This window comes from Marmota monax, unplaced genomic scaffold (assembly GCF_021218885.2).
Source record: "Marmota monax isolate L192 unplaced genomic scaffold, Marmota_monax_Labrador192_F-V1.1 WCK01_AAM20220418_F8-fsc00122, whole genome shotgun sequence".
Taxonomy (NCBI): domain Eukaryota; kingdom Metazoa; phylum Chordata; class Mammalia; order Rodentia; family Sciuridae; genus Marmota; species Marmota monax.
Window position 1 is genome coordinate 7,594,634 of NW_026695223.1, and position 19,928 is coordinate 7,614,561.

General features: G+C 38.8%; 2 protein-coding genes across 2 annotated transcripts; both read left to right on the plus strand.

The window, feature by feature from the left end:
* Positions 1-3,328: 3,328 nt before the first annotated feature.
* LOC124086150 (olfactory receptor 2A14-like) lies at positions 3,329-4,284 on the plus strand. The gene has a single exon (XM_046434163.2). The coding sequence runs from the start codon at positions 3,329-3,331 to the stop codon at positions 4,259-4,261; it is 933 nt and encodes a 310-aa protein (XP_046290119.1). The 3' UTR covers positions 4,262-4,284.
* A 12,984-nt stretch (positions 4,285-17,268) lies between these two features.
* On the plus strand, positions 17,269-18,201 carry LOC124086154 (olfactory receptor 2A14-like). The gene has a single exon (XM_046434167.1). The coding sequence runs from the start codon at positions 17,269-17,271 to the stop codon at positions 18,199-18,201; it is 933 nt and encodes a 310-aa protein (XP_046290123.1).
* Positions 18,202-19,928: the final 1,727 nt, after the last annotated feature.

A 19,928-nucleotide genomic window follows, 5' to 3' on the forward strand; every position in this document is an offset into this window, starting at 1 on the left:
AAAAAGGCATGTGTCTGTATAAAGAAACACGATGTTGAGGTTTTCACGTGCATTTAGTTGTAAAGGGATGGCTCTTTTTTCACAGTACAGTGACTTATTTCTCCATCGGAAGCTCCAAGACAATCTGCTCAGATCACAGATTCCTGATAAAACTCAGTGAGGACATGAGCAGGAATAATGGGTAATTTTAATTGTATATTATTACATTGTGGATTTTCTCAAATGGAAATATTTCCCCCTTGATACAGCATAGTTCATTTAAGAACAAGGGGACCAGCAATGTGTGAAAAGAAACTGCATAATGTTTCTTTGTAGGTAATCAGCGGAAACAGTTCCCCGTTTAGTTTAACAAAGTTTCCTTAAACATATGTAAATAGACACACAATGGCATGTGTGCAAATGTTTATATTTTAAAATATAAAACAGATCATATTTAACATGCATATATTGATTCCATATGGAAAACTAAACAAGGCTGCTTGGTATTCTGTCTTATAAAGTAGTCAAATATGTTTAATGTATCACTGACTTTTATGTAAATTACAATTAAAAAAAAAAAAAATATATATATATATATATATATATATATATATATATATATAAATGTGTATGTGCAACTTCATTTTTTTTTGGTGTGGGGGTGGGTACCTGGTGCCTGAACCACAGTGAGCAACTGTGGGTTCATGCCCACTGGATTTCTTTCTCTTCCCAGAACTTGATGAGTGCTTCCTGCCCAGAGACTTTGCCTTCCCTACTCCTCCACTGATCCTGTGCAGGGAACAGTCCTCCTGTGGCTCTGATCAGACTTGACCAGGTCTTAGAAGAGAACTTTCCTAACTACCTCTTTTAAAGAAGCTCCTTAAACCAGGTAACTTCTATCATTTCATCCTGTTTACTTCCTTTACAGTTTTGTTCACAGTCAATAATTTCTTATTTACTTGTTTACTTGTTTATTCCTGGTCATTTAGGAATGGTAATGAACTATGCCCTCTCTCTGCTTCAACTCCAGAAAACAGATCGAGAAACAGACACAGGAATTAGGCAGGAATAAAAAATATGTGCTTTGCTAGAAAGACTTATTGTTTATATCTTCAAAAAAGTTTCTCTCCAAATTAAAATTGTGACCACCAGGCCACCCTCAGCACCCAAATGAGACAGAGCGTACCCCCTTAAGCTTTATGCAAATTGATGGAAATGTGTGGTGAAAAAGAGAATAAAGAGGGCATCTCAGTTTCTCTTCCTGTTTTGCAAATTATAAATTTGGGGCTAGACAGGGCTAGGTGTATTCCAGAGTGATCCCATCCAGGGCTTTATATGCTTCCTCCCCTAAATGGAACTGAGGTAGCTTCCCTCTGCAGTTCAGAATGAAGCCCCTACCCACAGCTGTTCCTCCATGCACAGAAAAGAGGGATGGGCCCTGCCCTCCAGGGCATGTGTTAAGGACTTTGTGAAACATAAACTATGTGAAACTCTTCATGCATCAGAGATTATAACTAGAAATACTTTGTGCTGATTATCATGTGAACAAGAGGCTTGAATAGTCCTCACACTGTCAGTGGTATTTACACTTCATAAAATTTATGTTACATTATATAGCAATAATAACATTAATATTATATTACAACTGGTAATAGGTAACAAACTCTGAAGTATCTGAAATTTTATTTCAAAATAAATCCTAAAGAACCAATCATGAATATGCATAAAACTAGGGTTTGAAAGAATATTTATTTCAATGTAAAAACAAGAAAAAAATACATCAAAAATTTCTGATAAAATTGTACATTGTGAATATAAAACATTGTTTTTATATAATATTATACACAATTAATATTTATTTCCATGTATATTTTGTTCATCACCTATATATGAATTTGATACATGAAAACTATTTGTAGAAGAGGCAGTTCAAAAATGTCTTTATAATGCAATTATAATACCATTGTTAATATATATATGTACATATATATACACACACACATATATATATATACATATATATATACATATATACACATTTATATATGTATATATATTTGAGGGTCTGTTTTTACTAAGGAGTAAACATCAAAATCATTTTTAAAATTATTCTGTTGGGTATGATTTAAAAATGAAAATCGGGGGACTGGGGTTGTGGCTCAGTGGTAGACCACTTGCCTAGCATGTGTGAGGCACTGGGTTTGATCCTCAGCACCACACATAAATAAATAAAATAAAGGTCCATTGACAACTAAAAAATATTAAAAAAAAATGAAAATCCAGCGTTAGCTTTTAAACTGTGATTTAAGGGTAGGGACAGCACTGGTCACATGGTTTTGCTGTGTGGTATTGCGTCCCTCCCTATCAGGTCCCTTGCCTCCTTTGAGGTCTGTTCATATGCAGGGCCTCCCAGGGGAGCACTCTCTACAAAGAATCAGCCCCCCAGTTCCAGCTGTTCTCATCTCTGTGACCTGCTTCAGATCCTTCCTATTGCCGTAGGTAGGCTGCCAGCCTGGTACAGGTGACAAGGAAGAAGGTAATCAGGGAATCTGATGGCAATCTGAGCTGCTGAGGCTGTGACAGTATCTTAGAGACAAAAACAAAAAAAAATCTGTCACACTAGAAAATATGACTAGTTCTGAGATTTGTCACTCCATTAAATGATGAAAAGGAAAAGTGAAAAGAACCAAACACATTACAGTTACAGTGGAGCAATCATCTTTCATGTCTCACTGCTAACATTGGAGTCTGTAAAATAAGAGAGAAGTGTCATTGCATTCAACAATATTTAAAATAGTTATGTGCATCCACTGCATGTAGTCCAAGAATTCTTTCACTTATACCTACATTTCAGTGCCAAGTGCAGATGAAGGAGTAGATAAAACTCTCAAGAAACACAACGGCCACTAGAGATATAAAACAGTGACCAGAGATGCTCCCAGTACTCCCAGGGAGTACTGTTGGCTATTGGAAAGGAGGGTCCTAGAAGTTTTAAAGAAGCTACAGAAATGGGAAGTTAGTTAGTGGGGTTTTCAAATCTGTGAGAAGTGAGTAGGAAGCAAGTGAGAAGGTGAGTGGGTGTGTGGGCAAGGGATGAGTGATCAGAGGGCTTAGTCACTAAAAGCAAGCCCAGGAAGGAAAGCTGATTCCTTCAGCAGAGTTTTGTTGGGATTGTTTCTCTTCAAATGAAATCAACAATCAAGACATATCTGAGGATTAAAGTGAGCAAACCATCCTAAGTGATCCATTTCCAAATGCTCCCTCTGTGACATCCACTAACTACCTTGCATCTTTGCTCCACAGCTCTGACCAACTGTCCTGGTCCAGGTCTCCTCTCTGCTGGAAGAGCATGGGAGGCAACCAGACATGGATCACTCAGGTCACTCTGCTGGGATTCCAGGTGGATCCGGTACTGCAGTGTTTCCTCTGTGGACTTTTCTCTGTCTTCTACACCTTCACCCTGCTGGGGAATGGGATCATCCTTGGGATTATCTGTCTGGACCCCAGACTGCACACACCCATGTACTTCTTCCTCTCTCATCTGGCTGTACTTGACATGTCCTATGCTTCCAACAATGTCCCCAAGATGCTGGCAAACCTCGTGAACCAAAGAAGAACCATCTCCTTTGTTCCATGCCTCATGCAGACTTTCTTGTACTTGGCTTTTGCTGTTACAGAGTGCCTGATTTTGGTGGTGATGTCCTATGATCGGTATGTGGCCATCTGTCACCCCCTACATTACGCTGTCATCATGAGCTGGAGAGTGTGCACCATCCTGGCTGCTGCTTCCTGGGCATGTGGCTCCCTCCTGGCCCTGGTCCATCTAGTCCTTATCCTGAGGCTGCCCTTCTGTGGGCCTCACGAGGTCAACCACTTCTTCTGTGAGATCCTGTCTGTCCTCAAGCTGGCCTGTGCCGACACCAGGCTCAACCAACTCTGCATCTTTGCAGCCTGCGTGTTCGTCCTGGTGGGGCCCCTGTGCTGCGTGCTGGTGTCCTACACGCGCATCCTGCTGGCCATCCTGAGGATCCAGTCAGGGGAGGGCCGCAGAAAGGCCTTCTCCACCTGCTCCTCCCACCTCTGTGTGGTGGGGCTCTTCTTTGGCAGCGCCATCGTCATGTACATGGCCCCCCAGTCCCGCCACCCTGAGGAGCAGCAGAAGATCCTCTCCCTGTTCTACAGCCTTTTCAACCCCATGCTGAACCCCCTGATCTACAGCCTGAGGAACGCAGAGGTCAAGGGTGCCTTGCAGAGGGCGCTGAGGAAGGAGAGGCTGATCTGACAGTCCTGGAGGGGCAACGTGGGGAGGGGACTTTGCTTCCTATGAAGTAATGGGAGTTGGCAACTTTTTTGCCCTTTTAATACATGCTACCTTAAATGCAATGTTATGGACTTATAAACGTATAAATTTATAAACGTATAAGATTGATAAGGATAATGTAGTATAGAAGATCTTTGAAAAACAAATTGATGAATGCCTTAATGAATTTCAGTGTAAACTGATCTGTAGAAAAGAAATGAAAACAACAGATATGAAGTTTGAAAAGTTGACTAATATTAGGTCTTCAAAATTAATCATGGCTCGGCCAGGTCATCATTAAGAAGCTAACAAAAACTGTAGCTACAGACCTTATAAAATTTTCTTTCCAGCAAAATGTAGACAGTACATTTAAATTTCTTTCTAAACAATGATATTAGATATAAATTGCCAAGTTTTATAGAATGGTGAAAGAACTTAAACAGAGTTTAAGTTAAGTTTAAGAACTTAAACAGAGTATTATAATAAACTTATTATAATACAAGCATTTAATAAACCCATGAAGTGCTGTTCACCATCTAATGATTAATAAGAAAATGTAAATTAAACATCATGAGTTACTACTTAATATCCAGGAGAATGGCTGAAATTTTAATGGATTATTCATCATTGGATGATTGGAAATCTAAGGCCAACTATTGAAAAATAGTTAATTCTAGCAAAGTCTTCACTCAGTGGGTTCATGAGAGCACATTATATAACCTCTACATCAACCAAGGCAGTCTTGTGACTTCTTCTTGTAGAGTGACACAGAAAAATGCTTAAGACATTGAGGACCATTTTCTCTGCCATAGCTCAACTCCAGAAAAAGTAGGCTGAAAAGATATGCAAATGAATGTGGCTATGTTTTAATAGAATCTTCTTTGCAAACACAAGGAACAGATCAAATGTACCTGAAGCCTGATACTTTGTCAGTACTTCCTCTAGACCTAGAAGATGGACTAGTTCTGTCTGATTCAAAGTTAGAGGCTCTCATTGGAGTTGGTGGGTGGGGTGGGGACAGGGAATGTGCAATTAAATGTGGTTAAAAACAAGACCCAGTGGTCACTTTGAAGCCACTGTAGAGCAAGGCTTTTACTTCCAATAACTTCTAAAACATACCATGACTTGAAGGTCTACAAATATCCATGGTTGCTCTACCACATTCATATAATGATATTAACCACCCTATAAAAATAAGCACAGAGCTATCTTGTACATATTAGGGATTTTTTTAAAGTGGATTTATCAAGGTCTTAGTTTTTTAAAAAAATTTTTAACTATTTTATTGGAAGCTCTTTAGACCATTATGTTGAAGTAGTTTTCATTTTAATTATATGTTCAGAAAGACATTGCTCATCTCAGCCTACATTACACTGGTAATCATTTTGTCTGTGTAAAACCGAATAACAACCAAAGAGATTATTTAAAGATTAATTAAGTTTATTTGGGGATAAGATATATTGCAATGGGAACATGTGTTTCATTATAAACTGTGAGACTATTAGAGTGTGAGGCAAAGGGGAGTTTTAAAGATAAAAATTTGGATTATATGAGATATTTCAAAGCAATAGTCATTGGCCACAGAATAAATAACCAGAGTGGTATCAATTGAGGTTGAAGAGACAGTTGCTGGGCGATGTCCTTGTAGAAGTATGTTTTCTGAGGTTGTGGTGGCCTTTATGTGAGACTGTGGTTCAGGCAGTCTTGTGACAAATGTTATCAGGCAATCCTGCATGAGATCCCTTCATAACCTTGGGCTTTATTTTTTTTGTTGTTGCTGTTAGTGTTGACACTACTGACTCCGTTTGGATTCTGTACATTATTAACAAGGCCACTGTGTGCTGTATTTTTTGTCCTTTTAAATACAGTTTACATGTTTATCTAAGCCTGTTGATATCTTCTTCTTCTTAAGACTTTGAGGCACTAGTCTAACATCCATTGATTATCTTGCCTGATTCAATTATTGGTAATGATGATAGCAAAATGTAATTTTCTAACTTCATCATAATTTGTAAATGGATTTATACCTTATTAAGGTATAAATATCTATATCTATATATCTATCTATCTATATATGTATATATATTCATATGCATTTTGAATCATAAAATTACATGAAACAGAACTATTCATTTATTTGTTTCTCTCATTTTGAAATATATTACAAATGATTTTCCATTCCAAAATATTTCTCTGCATTACACTGTGAGGAGCTGCATGCCATTTGTTTGAATATTATAATTTTTTAAATATATTTATTTTCTCATTTAGTTGTATGGAATATAATGATTCAGTGATTAAATTTTACACTCATACCTCTTTATATGAGATCCTCCTAGTAAATACTGAGACTTGGGTGTTTGGTCAGGCAAATCTATCAGACAATGTATCTAAGTGTACACATATAGGCACGATGTCTATCATTTAAAAATCAAACAGGCAAAAATCCCAGCTTATTTAAAGCACTGGAAGAAACCACCTACTGAGAAACTGTGTCTAGATTAGAGTCCCTCTCTGATGATCCCATGTCACCTTTCTTATAGGCAATTGTCCACTTCTCTAGTTTCTCCTTTCACACTGCCTCCCAGATGGACAATAACTACCTAATGCTTTGTTAATATTATTATCAAAAGGTAAAAATAAAACAAATGTTGGGAGTGATATGGAAAAAGAGAATCTAGTTATACTGATCTTGGAATATGAATGAATACATCACAGGAGTAGTATGGAGGTTCCTCTATAAATTAAAAATAGAATGACTGTATGTTGTATCAATCCTGCCTCTGGTATACATCCAAAGGAAGGAAAATGACTATTCCAAATAGATGTACACAATCTTTGGTCCATTCCAGCAGAATTCACAAAACCAAGATATTAAACAAAGAAAGTGTCCATTGATAGATGAATGTAAAAAGAATACACACACACACACAAACACACAGAGAGGGATATCATTATTCAGCCATCAAAAATAAAGAAATAATGTCATTGGTGGAAACACAGATGAGCCTTGAGGAATTTTGGAAGTGAAATAAGCAACACGATACCATATGATCTCCCTGTATGTGGAATCTACAACAGTCAAACTCTGAGAAGCAGAGAGAGAAGAATGGGTAATTGCCAAGCACTAGAGGAGAGCAAATAGGGGAGGTTAGAGGTTGCAAAGTTTCATTGTTTCATTGATGCAAATTATATATGTACTAGAGATCAGTTATACAGCAGAGTTGCGTGCAGTTACCAATACTGTACTGTGTATTTTGAAATATGAGGCGGTGGATCATAGGTTAACTGTTCTAATGATGGGAAATAATAATAATTATAAGCAATGAGTGCAGAGGGAACTTGGGGAGATCATGACTGTGACTGTGGCCTTGGAGGCTGTGATGGTGTCACCAGTGTAAACTCATCACAAATCCATACAATTATATATGTTCATTATGCAAAGCTCTTTAAATGCCAATCACACCTCAATAAAATACCCTAAAAGAATAAATTCAAATCACAAATACATTTTTTTGAAAAGTAAATAAAATATTCTCTGTCTGTTCCTCCTTGGAAAATAATTAAAAAGCATTAAGGAAGACACCAGTGGTCAGCACTAAGTCTTTCGCTCTGGAGCCAAGTTCAATGTTGTGCTGTGTCCCACGAATAAGATCCCTCCTGGGGCGGCAGTTGCTGGAGAAGGCTGATGATGTAAGAAAGAGAAGCACCAGAGCCTTGAAGCCCCTTCATCCACAGCACATCAGTGGCAAGACACTCAGAAACGTCTTAAGACCTTCCCCAGGAAGTCTTGTATTAACATCCGACAGTGAATCTCGCCATCGTGTATAATTATAATGCACCAATAAAAAACTTTTAAAATAAGGGCATATTATGATGCCTCATTGTGTCCACAGTAGGCTGTGTGAAGTGAGTTGTATCATCCTCACCAGAAAAAATAAAATTTTGCTAATTGTACAGACTTGAGTGAACATGCACTAAAATATTACCCTTACATGTATCTGAGGGCTAGAGAGTCAAATTGGTTCTTCTGTAAGAACTTTGTAGGAAAGAATGATAAAAAGTTTGAAGGGAACAAATTATTTAAGCCCAACACTGAATCATGCTAACTGCAGTGTTTGGGGTTATCATGCTGGAGACACCCACCTGGGTTGGAAGAGCTGAAGAGGGCTCCATGAGAGCTATGAGAGACAGGAATGACTGCAAGTGTTTAAAGGAAGTTAGAATTAACTTGACACAGTGGACAAGAATGGGGAGTTATGGGGTGGTCCTTGAATCCAAGCAGGGTGTGTGTTGGAGAATGAGGAGGGAAGTGGACAGAGGCTCTAAGGGCCTCACAGATGATTTAAAATCAGAAATAACTTTATTTCTTCCTCTTAAATACTTTTTCAGTGCTTTACAATAGATTTATTTTTAAGTGCTCCTTCAACCAAAGTTTAAGGACCAGAATAAAAAGAGACTCTTCAGGAGTAAAATCTGGAAGGATTTTACTATCATCAAACATTATCACTTTGTTCAAATGATAGAGAAAAGTGTCTCATTTTATAGGCTGGTCTTCACTCAGGAAGAGGAAATGAAAATGCCATACACACACAAAGAAACCAAAGAAACAACAATAACACACACACACACACACACACACACACACACACACACACCACCTGAATCTGTTTGATATAAAAGACACACTGGGAAAAATTCAGGCGCAAACTAAATTGTCAAGTCCTGAGTATTTGCAATTTGAGAAATAATGAGCAGTTGTTTGTAGTAACATTCTCTCCACAGGGAGAAGCCTATTTCTCTGAGCTATGCCTTCACAGGGTCCATGGGGCCTGGAGCTCTGAAACATCAAGAAACTACAGTGGCTCTGCAGTCAAACAGGAGGCACTGGAGAGGGAAACCAGTTTGCAGTTGATAAAATAAATTATTCAGAGAAATTAATTGATGGCATAATTCAAAGCTTTATTTTCTGCTCCAGGATCTTGGCTCTCTAGTCGGTGAGCTCTCCCTATCCAATCCCAGCAACACATACAACAAGTCCCCCAGGAATACTGCAAGGCAAAATGAAGAGGTGGGGGAACTGCACTCACTGACTCACTTGCTGATAGGAAAGTAGCAAACTCTTTAGTTCTCTCTAGAGAGAATGTGACTGGGCCTAGGAGCTCAACACTCGGTCTCTTGAATAATCTCTAGAGAATCTTCATCTGCAGGGAATAAAGTGGATTGAAAGGATGCTAGAGAAAGCCAGAACATGCACAAGCAAGTCTACCACAAAGGTCAGGAGAGCTCTAGATCTGCCCTTTACTTCCCAGTGAGTTTCCTGTGGAGGAGAGAGTGCACCCCCCAACCCCATCTGTAATATACTTTCCCTTCCTGTCTTTGAAGTTTCTTCTAAGTGCAAGGCTATGTTTGAAGACAAGATAGCAGGTTATGCCAATGTAAGTAATGGTGCGCCATTTGCCACAAGAACAGATTTGCAGCTGGGAAATGGGACAGAAGAGGCAAAAGAAATAATTGGCATTGAAGTGACAAAATGTCCTTGCTGCCTAGTATCCTTCAGGCCCTAAGCCCATGTGCACAATGTGGGTCCTGAGCAGATCTCCAGGAACCTCTGCCCACCCCATGCTGTAGCCATGGTTCCTCTGACCCTCTTGGCCCTTCCACCCAGAGCAGGTCTTGGCTTTGTCTTGACTGTGCTAGAGAAGAGGCTCAGATAACCCTCCACGTAGGAGGTGATCTGGATAAGGGGCTACAAAGAGCCTCAGAAGCCCTGTGGCCCAGGGCCTCTCCTTACACATAAGAACCCTGAAGTCACAGAAGTTTCAGGATTTGCTTGTCCTGAGACAGGTTTTTCTTCCCCCTGCACAGGCTCAAAAGGTTAGCCTCCTCCAGCAAGAGGCACTTCCCACAGGGAAGCCCAGAGCCCATGGGGTGGCTTCTCCTTTGTTCCTCATCTTAGCAGGGGAGCTGCTGAACACATAGCATCCTCCTTATGATTAGTGGATCCAGAAGGTGGTCTCTGATCATGTGTCTCCAAACCCAATAATCATATTTAATCAATTAGCAACTGTTAGTGCCTTTGTTCCTCAGAGCCATCCTATCAGGTCATTTTTATTGTCTGTCCTTCTTTGCAAACAGGATAGTAAGGCATTGATAGGCAGTTTTTTAATTAGTGCATTATTTTTATATGCAATTTTGGGGTTCATTTTGACATAATTGTAAAAGCATGGGCAATAATTTGCTCCAATTTATTCCCAGTACTTCTCTTTTCTCTCCTGTCCACCCACCCTTCCCCTGTTTGTCCCTTTCCTTTATTCTACTGATGTTTCTTCCATTTATTTGTAGCTTTTCATGTCAAAGTAATTTATTAGAGATATTAAATTCCTTCTGAATAAGTGTAAAGATAGACAAAGCTGTGCTGTCCCCGAGTCCCGTGGTCGATGACCCAGGGATCCCATTCTGTGACAAAATCAATGGAAACTTTTCTTTTGTTAAATGTCCTAAAAATTTTCCCTCTTCTTTCCCTGAGAGCTTCTCATTCTCTCTCCCTCTCTTCCCCTCACCCTTCATGAGACAGTTGGCATGGAAGAATTGCCCTTTCAGTTTTAAATCTAACTTTCTAACTTTTTTTTTCTTAATACGTTAGTGAGGTCACATAAAGTATTCTTCTAGTTGTTTAAATTCCTTTAATTTTAATTTGGAAAATCAAAATATAAAGATTTCAATAGAAGGAAAAGCAAAATGAGGTTTTTTTAATTAAAATCATCTAAATGAAAAGCAAGATCTATGTGGAAGTCTTTGCTATACCTTGATGATGGTGTTGAATTTCTAACTGCAAAAATTTAGATGCTTCCCTCAGTTATGTGCTCTCTTTAATCCTATGAACAGTTGACATTTATTAGCCTCATCAAGGTCTGGTGTAATGGCATTTTTTCTTCACAGCCGCTGTCACCATTCACAGATGCAAATACCGGTTTGCAGTAGTTAGTAATTAATGTTGGCTCCTGAGATCAGGGTTGGAATGAGGTTCTGACCACAGTGCTCACCATGCTGCATTAGTTCTGGCTCAGGATCAAGTTCTGCTTTGTTTTATTTTTAATTCCCAGTCACTGCCAACTTTATCCCACTGGGAAGAACTGAGAAATGTACCCATGGAGCTTTTCCTCTTGGGTTCACTGAAGTTTGTTCTTCCATTTGTAGCTGGAGTGGAAACTCAAAATAAATCTATGTCCCTTTTTGATATCTGCTCCAGACTTTTAAAGGAAATATAAAATCTGACTTTCTGCTGTGAAATCCAAAACGTGGATCTAGGCTGATGAAGAAAAGGAAAAAAGAATATTTCCACCTTATCCAATATTTTTCTACTTTTCTGGGCTTCATGACCGAGCTGATTAGTTATTCCTGTGTGGAACTACCACTGTAGACTCATCTCTATGATATTTGCTACAAATTGATTAAAGGTACAAAAGATATCAGTATTGCATATGGTTCACATTAGTTAATGTGATGGAATTAGTTGTTTCACCAAGAATTTTATTTGCCTCAGTTATTTATTCTTGTCCTTTAGTAATATTTTGTTCTATAAGTTCCTTTCTGAAATTTCTTACCAAAAAAATCATGTGTAAAACTATAAGTGCAGGTTTATTTACTTATTGGTTTGGAAGCTAGAGACTTACCTTTTCAACTCCTGAGTTCCTGATCCCCTAAGTCCCTGGCCTGGTTGTGGTAAGAGCCCAGAAGTTCACATCACTCATGAGAGCCATTTGGACCTATAAATATTTAAAGGTTCATGTCCATGGAGATCTGAGGAATTAAGTGTTTGATTCTTCATTTTGCTCAATTCAATGAGAAATCAACACAACATTATTGTGTTGGTCCCACCAAATGCCCAAATTTTGTTCTGTCACTAATTTATATTGTGCAAAAAGTGGACAGATTCCCTTTCCAAATATCCGCTAATTGGAAGCTCAATATGTATCTTCTGTTGTCTGATAGCAAAAATCTATAAGTAAATCAATTAGCATAGAGTCAAAAGTGTATGTATCAGCTCAAATAAAATCAATTATATTTGAGTGATTTGGTAAGGTAGTTGATAAGTCAGATCTTGTTGCTATATCTTGGAGCTTCAGTGAATCATCCACTCAAGGCTTTGGAAGTCAGTTGAAAATGACCATTTCCTTTGAAAAGAAACATCAAATTCATGTAGGAGTAGACATGTAAGTTTACATTAAAGAGAATAAATGTCCTTGTAATGTGAAATATAATGGTACTTTGATTAAATATATCTACTTATAGGCACATTGGTTAACCACAGAAACATGATTAGAGGGAATCCACAGAAGCAGACTGTGTCCCGGGTCACTTGGGCAGTTTTAGGAAAAGAGTAGATCTTCTGAGTAGAGTTACACTTGGGGAACCCCCTTGCAGGCAGGCAGTGCTATAGGATTTTCCCATGGAAACAGCTTCCCTGATTAGATGTTGGCTCTATTCCCCTTCACTCTGATTCTGTATTTCAGACACTCTTTTATTTCTGCTTTTATTCTTTTGATTTCTAACTTGAAATCTCCAGAAGCTACATTACAGGTAAGGACATTAAAACGCATCAAAATGCACTTCTCTGTATGACAAGGTACACTTTTCTCAACCTGTGCAAATTGAGAACCTGCCATTGCTAGTGCTCTCTTCACAATTTGATGGATCTCCCAACAATTTTCAACCTGATTTCAAATCCATTTCTACTTTTAGTCAATGGAAAATCTTGGTCATCAGAGAAACTAAAAAAAAAAAAATTATGTCTTTTATAAGGAAAAATTTTTTCAATTTCCTCTATCCTGTTAAGTGTTAGCTCATTTTCATAATGTGGAGATGTCTTCCACTTAAAACTCTAAGGAGGGGAAATTGCTATTCAAACTTGGTGAGTAGTACTTCTCTCAAAATGAGTATGAATAATGGGCAAATTTAGTTATATATTATGTTGTGAGTCTTTCCAAAATGGAAATGCCCATTTTTTTTAATCCAGAATTCCACAGAGTTTATTAGAAAATGAACCAAAGATCAAATGATCTATGCAAAAGCTAAATCCCTGCATGATTTAATCCTGCAGAGCTAATCAGTGTAAGCAGATTCATGATTTCCTTACAGAGTTGCACATGCATTTAAACAGGATCAAAGTATACATATATATATATAAGTATGTTTATATTTTAAAATATAAAGCACATCATATATGCACTTATATTGACTCCATGGGAATAATTTATATTTCACCACATAAAAATCTGTAATATCCTTTTAATGCCTGCATGATATTCTATGCTATTAAAGTAGCTCAATATATTTAATCTATCAAAAAACTTTTATGTCAATTCTAACGTTTAAAAAATACACACAAGTTTACAGTGAGCATGTGTAATCCCTTGTCTACTACCATAGTCAGGCACATGGGGTTTCTTTTTCTTCCCAGAACTGATGAGTGCTTCCTGCCCAGAGCATGGGCCTTCATTGTTCCTGCTGTCTCTTGTGCAGGGAGCAGTCCTCCTGCAGCTTGGGTCAGATTGACTCCCTTCAGCATTTAGGTTCCACTCATGTTTCTCCTCTTGAGACAGACGTTTTCTGACCATCTCATCTAGAGGACCTTCCTTCAGCCAGGCATGTGGCTCACCCCTGCAGGCCCAGTTACAGAGGGGACTGAGGGAGGAGAATCACTTCAGCCTATGTGTAGAAGGCACAGCAAGATCCTGAAAAAGAGAGGGAAAGAGAGAGAGAGAGAGAGAGAGAGAGAGAGAGAGAGAGAGAGAAGAAGAGAGAGAGAGAGAAGAAGGAAAAGAAAGAAGAAGGAAAGAAGGAAGGAAGGAAAGAAGGAAGAAAAGAGAGAAAGAGAGAGAGAGAGGGAGAGAAGAAACCAATTCCCCTACATCAAACACCTTTTCCTTCATTGTGTTGCTCATGCTCCATTGTCCTATTTACTCTATATAATTTGGTACCATTTTATCCTGCTTTAGGAGCAGTAATGAACTGTGCCCTCTTTCTGCTCCAACTCCAGAAACATTAAATTAAAAAACAGCCACAGGAAACAGGTAGAAATAAAAAAGACATGTTTTGCTATTAAGGCTTATTGGAAAACATGGTTTATATCTGTAACAAATATTACAGCCACCAGGCCACCCTTAGCCCCAAATGAGACAGTGCAAACTCTCTTAAGCTTTATGCAAATGGGTGGAAATGTGTGGCCAAAAGGAGCACAGAGGACATCCTGGGTTTCTCTTCCTGTTTTGCAAATCATTTAAGTGAGGGGATGGACAGGGGTAGGCATATTCCAGGGTGATTCCATCCATGACTATAGATCCTTCTTCCCTTAAATGGAAATGCAGAACAAGGAGAGGTGGCTCCCCACAGACCCTTCTCCATGCCCTCTGCTGTTCAGAATGAGGCCCCCTACCCACAGCGTTTTTCCACTCACAGAACAGAGTGGGCTGGTCCTGCGCTCCAGGGCATGTGTTAAGGACGTGGTGAAATATAAACTGTGAAACTGTTCATGCATTAGAGCAGCTCAGATTATAACTGGGAAAATTTTGTATGGATGATCATGTGAGCAAGAGGCTTGAATGATACACTGTCAATGGAACTAAACTTGGCCCACTTTTCTAGAGGGAAGGTGTCAACAGGTGAAAATACCTTCAAAATATCTACATCATTACCATCTGCAATTTAATAATTTGTTTATAGTCTAAGGAAATAAATATGAATACAGGTCAAAACTAATACTTATTTCAGTCATAATAAAAATAAGAGAAATAGGAACAAAAAATTCAAAAAGGGAGAAATAAATAAATCATTATATAATAGAATATCATACTTTTTAAAAAATAGTATGAAACATAATTTTAATGCAAGAAAAAATTTATTTCATTAAGTGAAAAATGTAGCTTAAAAATACTTTATATAATATAATACCATTTTATTATACAGAGTAGAGGTTCTTTTTTCAGTAACAGAATTTCTTTCTTTTTTATTTATATATAAAAGCAGAATGCATTACAATTCTTATTTCACATATAGAAGCACAACTTTTCACATCTCTGGTTGCATACATACTATATTCACATCAAGTCGTGTCTTCATACATGTTCTTTGGCTAATAATGATCATCACATTCAACCATCATTAATTACCCCATGCCTCCTCCCTTCCCCTCCCACCCCACTGCCCTATCTAGAGTTGGTCTATTCCTCCCATGCTCCCTCTCCCTACCCCACTAGGAATCAGCGTCCTTATATCAAAGAAAACATTTGGCATTTGTTTTTTTTTTGGAATTCGCTAACTTTACTTAGCATTATCTTCTCTAACTCCATCCATTTACCTGCAAATGAGGTTATAAAAGAAAAAACTATTGAATGTTTAAAATATTCTTTTGATTTGAAACATTACCATGATTTTAAAATAGAGATCTCAGGTTGTTTCTAGAAAAGATTGTGAAGAGAGTAGAGTGTAAAGAGTCAGCAAAGACTGGACAGACCTAGGGCTCTCCCAAGAAGGGCTTTCTGGAAAGAAGTGACCAGAGAGTCCAGCTGGCTCAGGGTCTGTCTGAACAGCAATAGGCTAATAGCATGGTAACAGGCAAAGAGAAGAAGTTGCAGGAGGAATCGATGGCAACCGGAGTTGCCCCAGCCGGGAAGATATTGAGGACAATATCTTGGCACTACACTAGTGAATGAGATAAGCTCTGAGATTTGGCACTACACTAAGTTATAACTGGGAAAAGAAAAAACAAACATGATGCAGTGCCTGTGTGGCTATCATGGCACAGTGTAACCACTGGAAATGAAACTTGTCTTCCATGTGTCAGTGCTCTCCTTCAGGAGGACTTGGAGGGGTCATCTTGTTGACTGTAGTCCTGAGTCACATAGTGACAAGGACACAGTCTAAGCAATAAATCCTTGGATGTCCTCATTGTTGTGGAACCATTGGAAAGTCTACACTTCACAAACTCAAAAGAGTATTCCCTTCACTAGGTGATATGATCCTATGGAACCACAGTAAGTCCAACGTTGACCAAACCATCATCATGTGGCATCTAACGGTACTTAAGATATATAATGAATCCTTTACACATGGCCAGAGAATTCTTTCACTTATGCCCAAATTTCAGGATCAAGTGCTGATGACGAAGTAAGTTAAAACTTTCAAAATAAAACCACAGACACTGGAGACGAACAACAACAACAAAAAAGTACCAACAGGAGCTTCCAGAGAGCTGCTGAAAAGGAGGACTCAGGAAGTTGTCAAGAAACTACAAAACTGAGAAGTTATTCAGAAGGGACTTCAAATCTGAAGTTAGTGGGTAGAAAGCATGTTGAGAAGGTAAGTGGGGCAGTGGGCAGGTGTATGAACAGCAGAGGACACATGTGTCCCATCACCTCACATCTTGACCCAGGAATGAAATACTCCTAGGGCAGCATTTTTTCAGAATCACCCCATTTCAAATGACATTAGTAATCATGACTCCCACTGTGAAAAGGAAACCAGAATATGTGAATTCTCTAAAACATCATATGTGTGCATGTGAGTGTATGTATCCACCTATATAGAGTATATGACAGTAGATCCTATACTATTTTAACCGTATTTCGTCATCTATACTAAGATTTGGGGCAGTGATGTGGCTTAGCAATGGAGCATTTGCCTAGCATGCATGAGCTCTGCGCTCATCCCACAGCACAGAAAAAAAAAAATTAGAGAAGAAGAAAAGGAAAGCAAATATTATTTTTTTTCTTATTATTCCACTGATGCAATGTTTTTTTTTCCTCTCTCATTTTTATGATCAAACCAAGTAATTTTCTGGAACATATCTGAAAATAAATAAGAGCAAATTCATCCTAAGTGATCCATTTCCAAACGCTCCCTCTGTGACATCCACTAACTACCTTGCATCTTTGCTCCACAGCTCTGACCAACTGTCCTGGTCCAGGTCTCCTCTCTGCTGGAAGGGCATGGGAGGCAACCAGACATGGATCACACAAGTCACTCTGCTGGGATTCCAGGTGGATCCGGCACTGCAGTGTTTCCTCTGTGGACTTTTCTCTGTCTTCTACACCTTCACCCTGCTGGGGAATGGGATCATCCTTGGGATTATCTGTCTGGACCCCAGGCTGCACACACCCATGTACTTCTTCCTCTCTCATCTGGCTGTACTTGACATGTCCTATGCTTCCAACAATGTCCCCAAGATGCTGGCAAACCTCGCGAACCAAAGAAGAACCATCTCCTTTGTTCCATGCCTCATGCAGACATTCCTGTACTTGGCTTTTGCTGCTACAGAGTGCCTGATTTTGGTAGCAATGTCTTATGATCGGTATGTGGCCATCTGTCACCCCCTACATTATGCTGTCATCATGAGCTGGAGAGTGTGCACCATCCTGGCTGCTGCTTCCTGGATGTTTAGCTCTCTACTGTCCCTGGTCCATCTAGTCCTCATCCTGAGGCTGCCCTTCTGTGGGCCTCACGAAATCAACCACTTCTTCTGTGAGATCCTGTCTGTCCTCAAGCTGGCCTGTGCCGACACCAGGCTCAACCAACTCTGCATCTTTGCAGCCTGCGTGTTCGTCCTGGTGGGGCCCCTGTGCTGGGTGCTGGTGTCCTACACGCGCATCCTGCTGGCCATCCTGAGGATCCAGTCAGGGGAGGGCCGCAGAAAGGCCTTCTCCACCTGCTCCTCCCACCTCTGTGTGGTGGGGCTCTTCTTTGGCAGCGCCATCGTCATGTACATGGCCCCCCAGTCCCGCCACCCTGAGGAGCAGCAGAAGATCCTCTCCCTGTTCTACAGCCTTTTCAACCCCATGCTGAACCCCCTGATCTACAGCCTGAGGAACGCAGAGGTCAAGGGTGCCCTGCAGAGGGCGCTGAGGAAGGAGAGGCTGATGTGACAGTACCCATGTCAGATGGGGAGAGGACTTTGCTTCCTATGAAGTAATGGGAGTTGGCAACTTTTTTGCCCTTTGAATACGTGCTACCTTAAATGCAATGTTGTGGACTTATAAACGTATAAATTTATAAATGTATAAGATTGATAAGGATAATGTAGTATGGAAGATCTTTGAAAAACAAATAGATGAATGCCTTAATGAATTTCAGTGTAAACTGATCTGTAGAAAAGAAATGAAAACAACAGATATGAAGTTTGAAAGGTTGATTAATATTAGGTCTTCAAAATTAATCATGGCTTGTCCAGGTCACCATAAAAACAAACAAAAACTGTAGCTACAGACCTTGTAAAGTTTTCTTTCCAGTAAAATGTAGACAATACATTTAAAATTCTTTCTAAACAATGATATTAGATATAAATTGCCAAGTTTTATAGAATGGTGAAAGAACTTAAACAGACTTATTATAAAAACAAGCATTTAATAAACCCATGAAGTGCTGTTCACCATCATTATTAATAAGAAAATGTAAATTAAACACCATGAGTTACTACTTAATATCCAGGAGAATGGCTGAAATTTTAATGAATTATCATCATTGGATGATTGGAAATATAATGCCAACTATTTAAAAATAGTCAATAGTAGCAAAGTCTTCACTCAGTGGGTTCATGAGAGCACATTATATAACCTCTACATCAACCATTAGTGACTTCTTCCTGTAGAGTGACACAGAAAAATGCTTAAGACATTGAGGACCATTTTCTCTGCCATAGCTCAACTCCAGAAAAAGTAGGCTGAAAAGATATGCAAATGAATGTGGCTATGTTTTAATAGAATCTTCTTTGCAAACACAAGGAACAGATCAAATGTACCTGAGGCCTGATACTTTGTAAGTCCTTCCTCTAGACCTAGAAGATGGACTAGTTCTGTCTGATTCAAAGTTAGAGGCTCTCATTGGAGTTGGTGGGTGGGGTGGGGACAGGGACTGTGTAATTAATTGTGGTTAAAAACAAGACCCAGTGGTCACTTTGAAACCACCCTAGAGCAAGGCTTTTACTTCCAATAACTTCTAAAACATACCATGACTTGAAGGTCTACAAATATCCATGGTTGCTCTACCACATTCATATAATGATATTAACCACTCTATAAAAATAAGCACAGAAGTACCTTGTACAGATTAGGGATTTTTTAAAGGTGGATTTATCAAAATCTTTGTTTAAAAAAAATTAGCTATTTTATTGGAAGTTCTTTATATCTTTACGTTGAAATAGTTCTTGTTTTATTTATATATTCAGAAAGACATTGCTTATCTCAGCCTACATTACACTGGTAATCATTTTGTCTGTATAAAACCAAATAACAACCAGAGATTCTTTAAAGATTAATTAAGTTTATTTGGGGATAAAATGTATTGTAATGGGAACATGTGTGTCGTTATAAACTGTGAGACTATTAGAGTATGAGGCAAAGGGGAATTTTAAAGATAAAAATAGGGATTAGATGAGATATTTCAAAGCAATAATCATTGGCCACAAGAATGAGTAACCAGAGTGGCATCAATTGAGGTGGAATAGACAATTGCTGGACGATGTCCTTGCAGAAGCATGTCTGTATGAGATTGTGATGGCCTTTGTGTGAGACTATGGTTCTGGTAATCTTCTAACAAATGTTATCAGGCAATACTACATAAGATCCCTTCATAACCTTGGGCTTTCTTTCTTTTT

Bases quoted from the DNA above. Each gene is read 5' to 3' on its own strand.
- LOC124086150 (XM_046434163.2), top strand. From the start codon at position 3,329: ATGGGAGGCAACCAGACATGGATCACTCAGGTCACTCTGCTGGGATTC.
- LOC124086154 (XM_046434167.1), top strand. From the start codon at position 17,269: ATGGGAGGCAACCAGACATGGATCACACAAGTCACTCTGCTGGGATTC.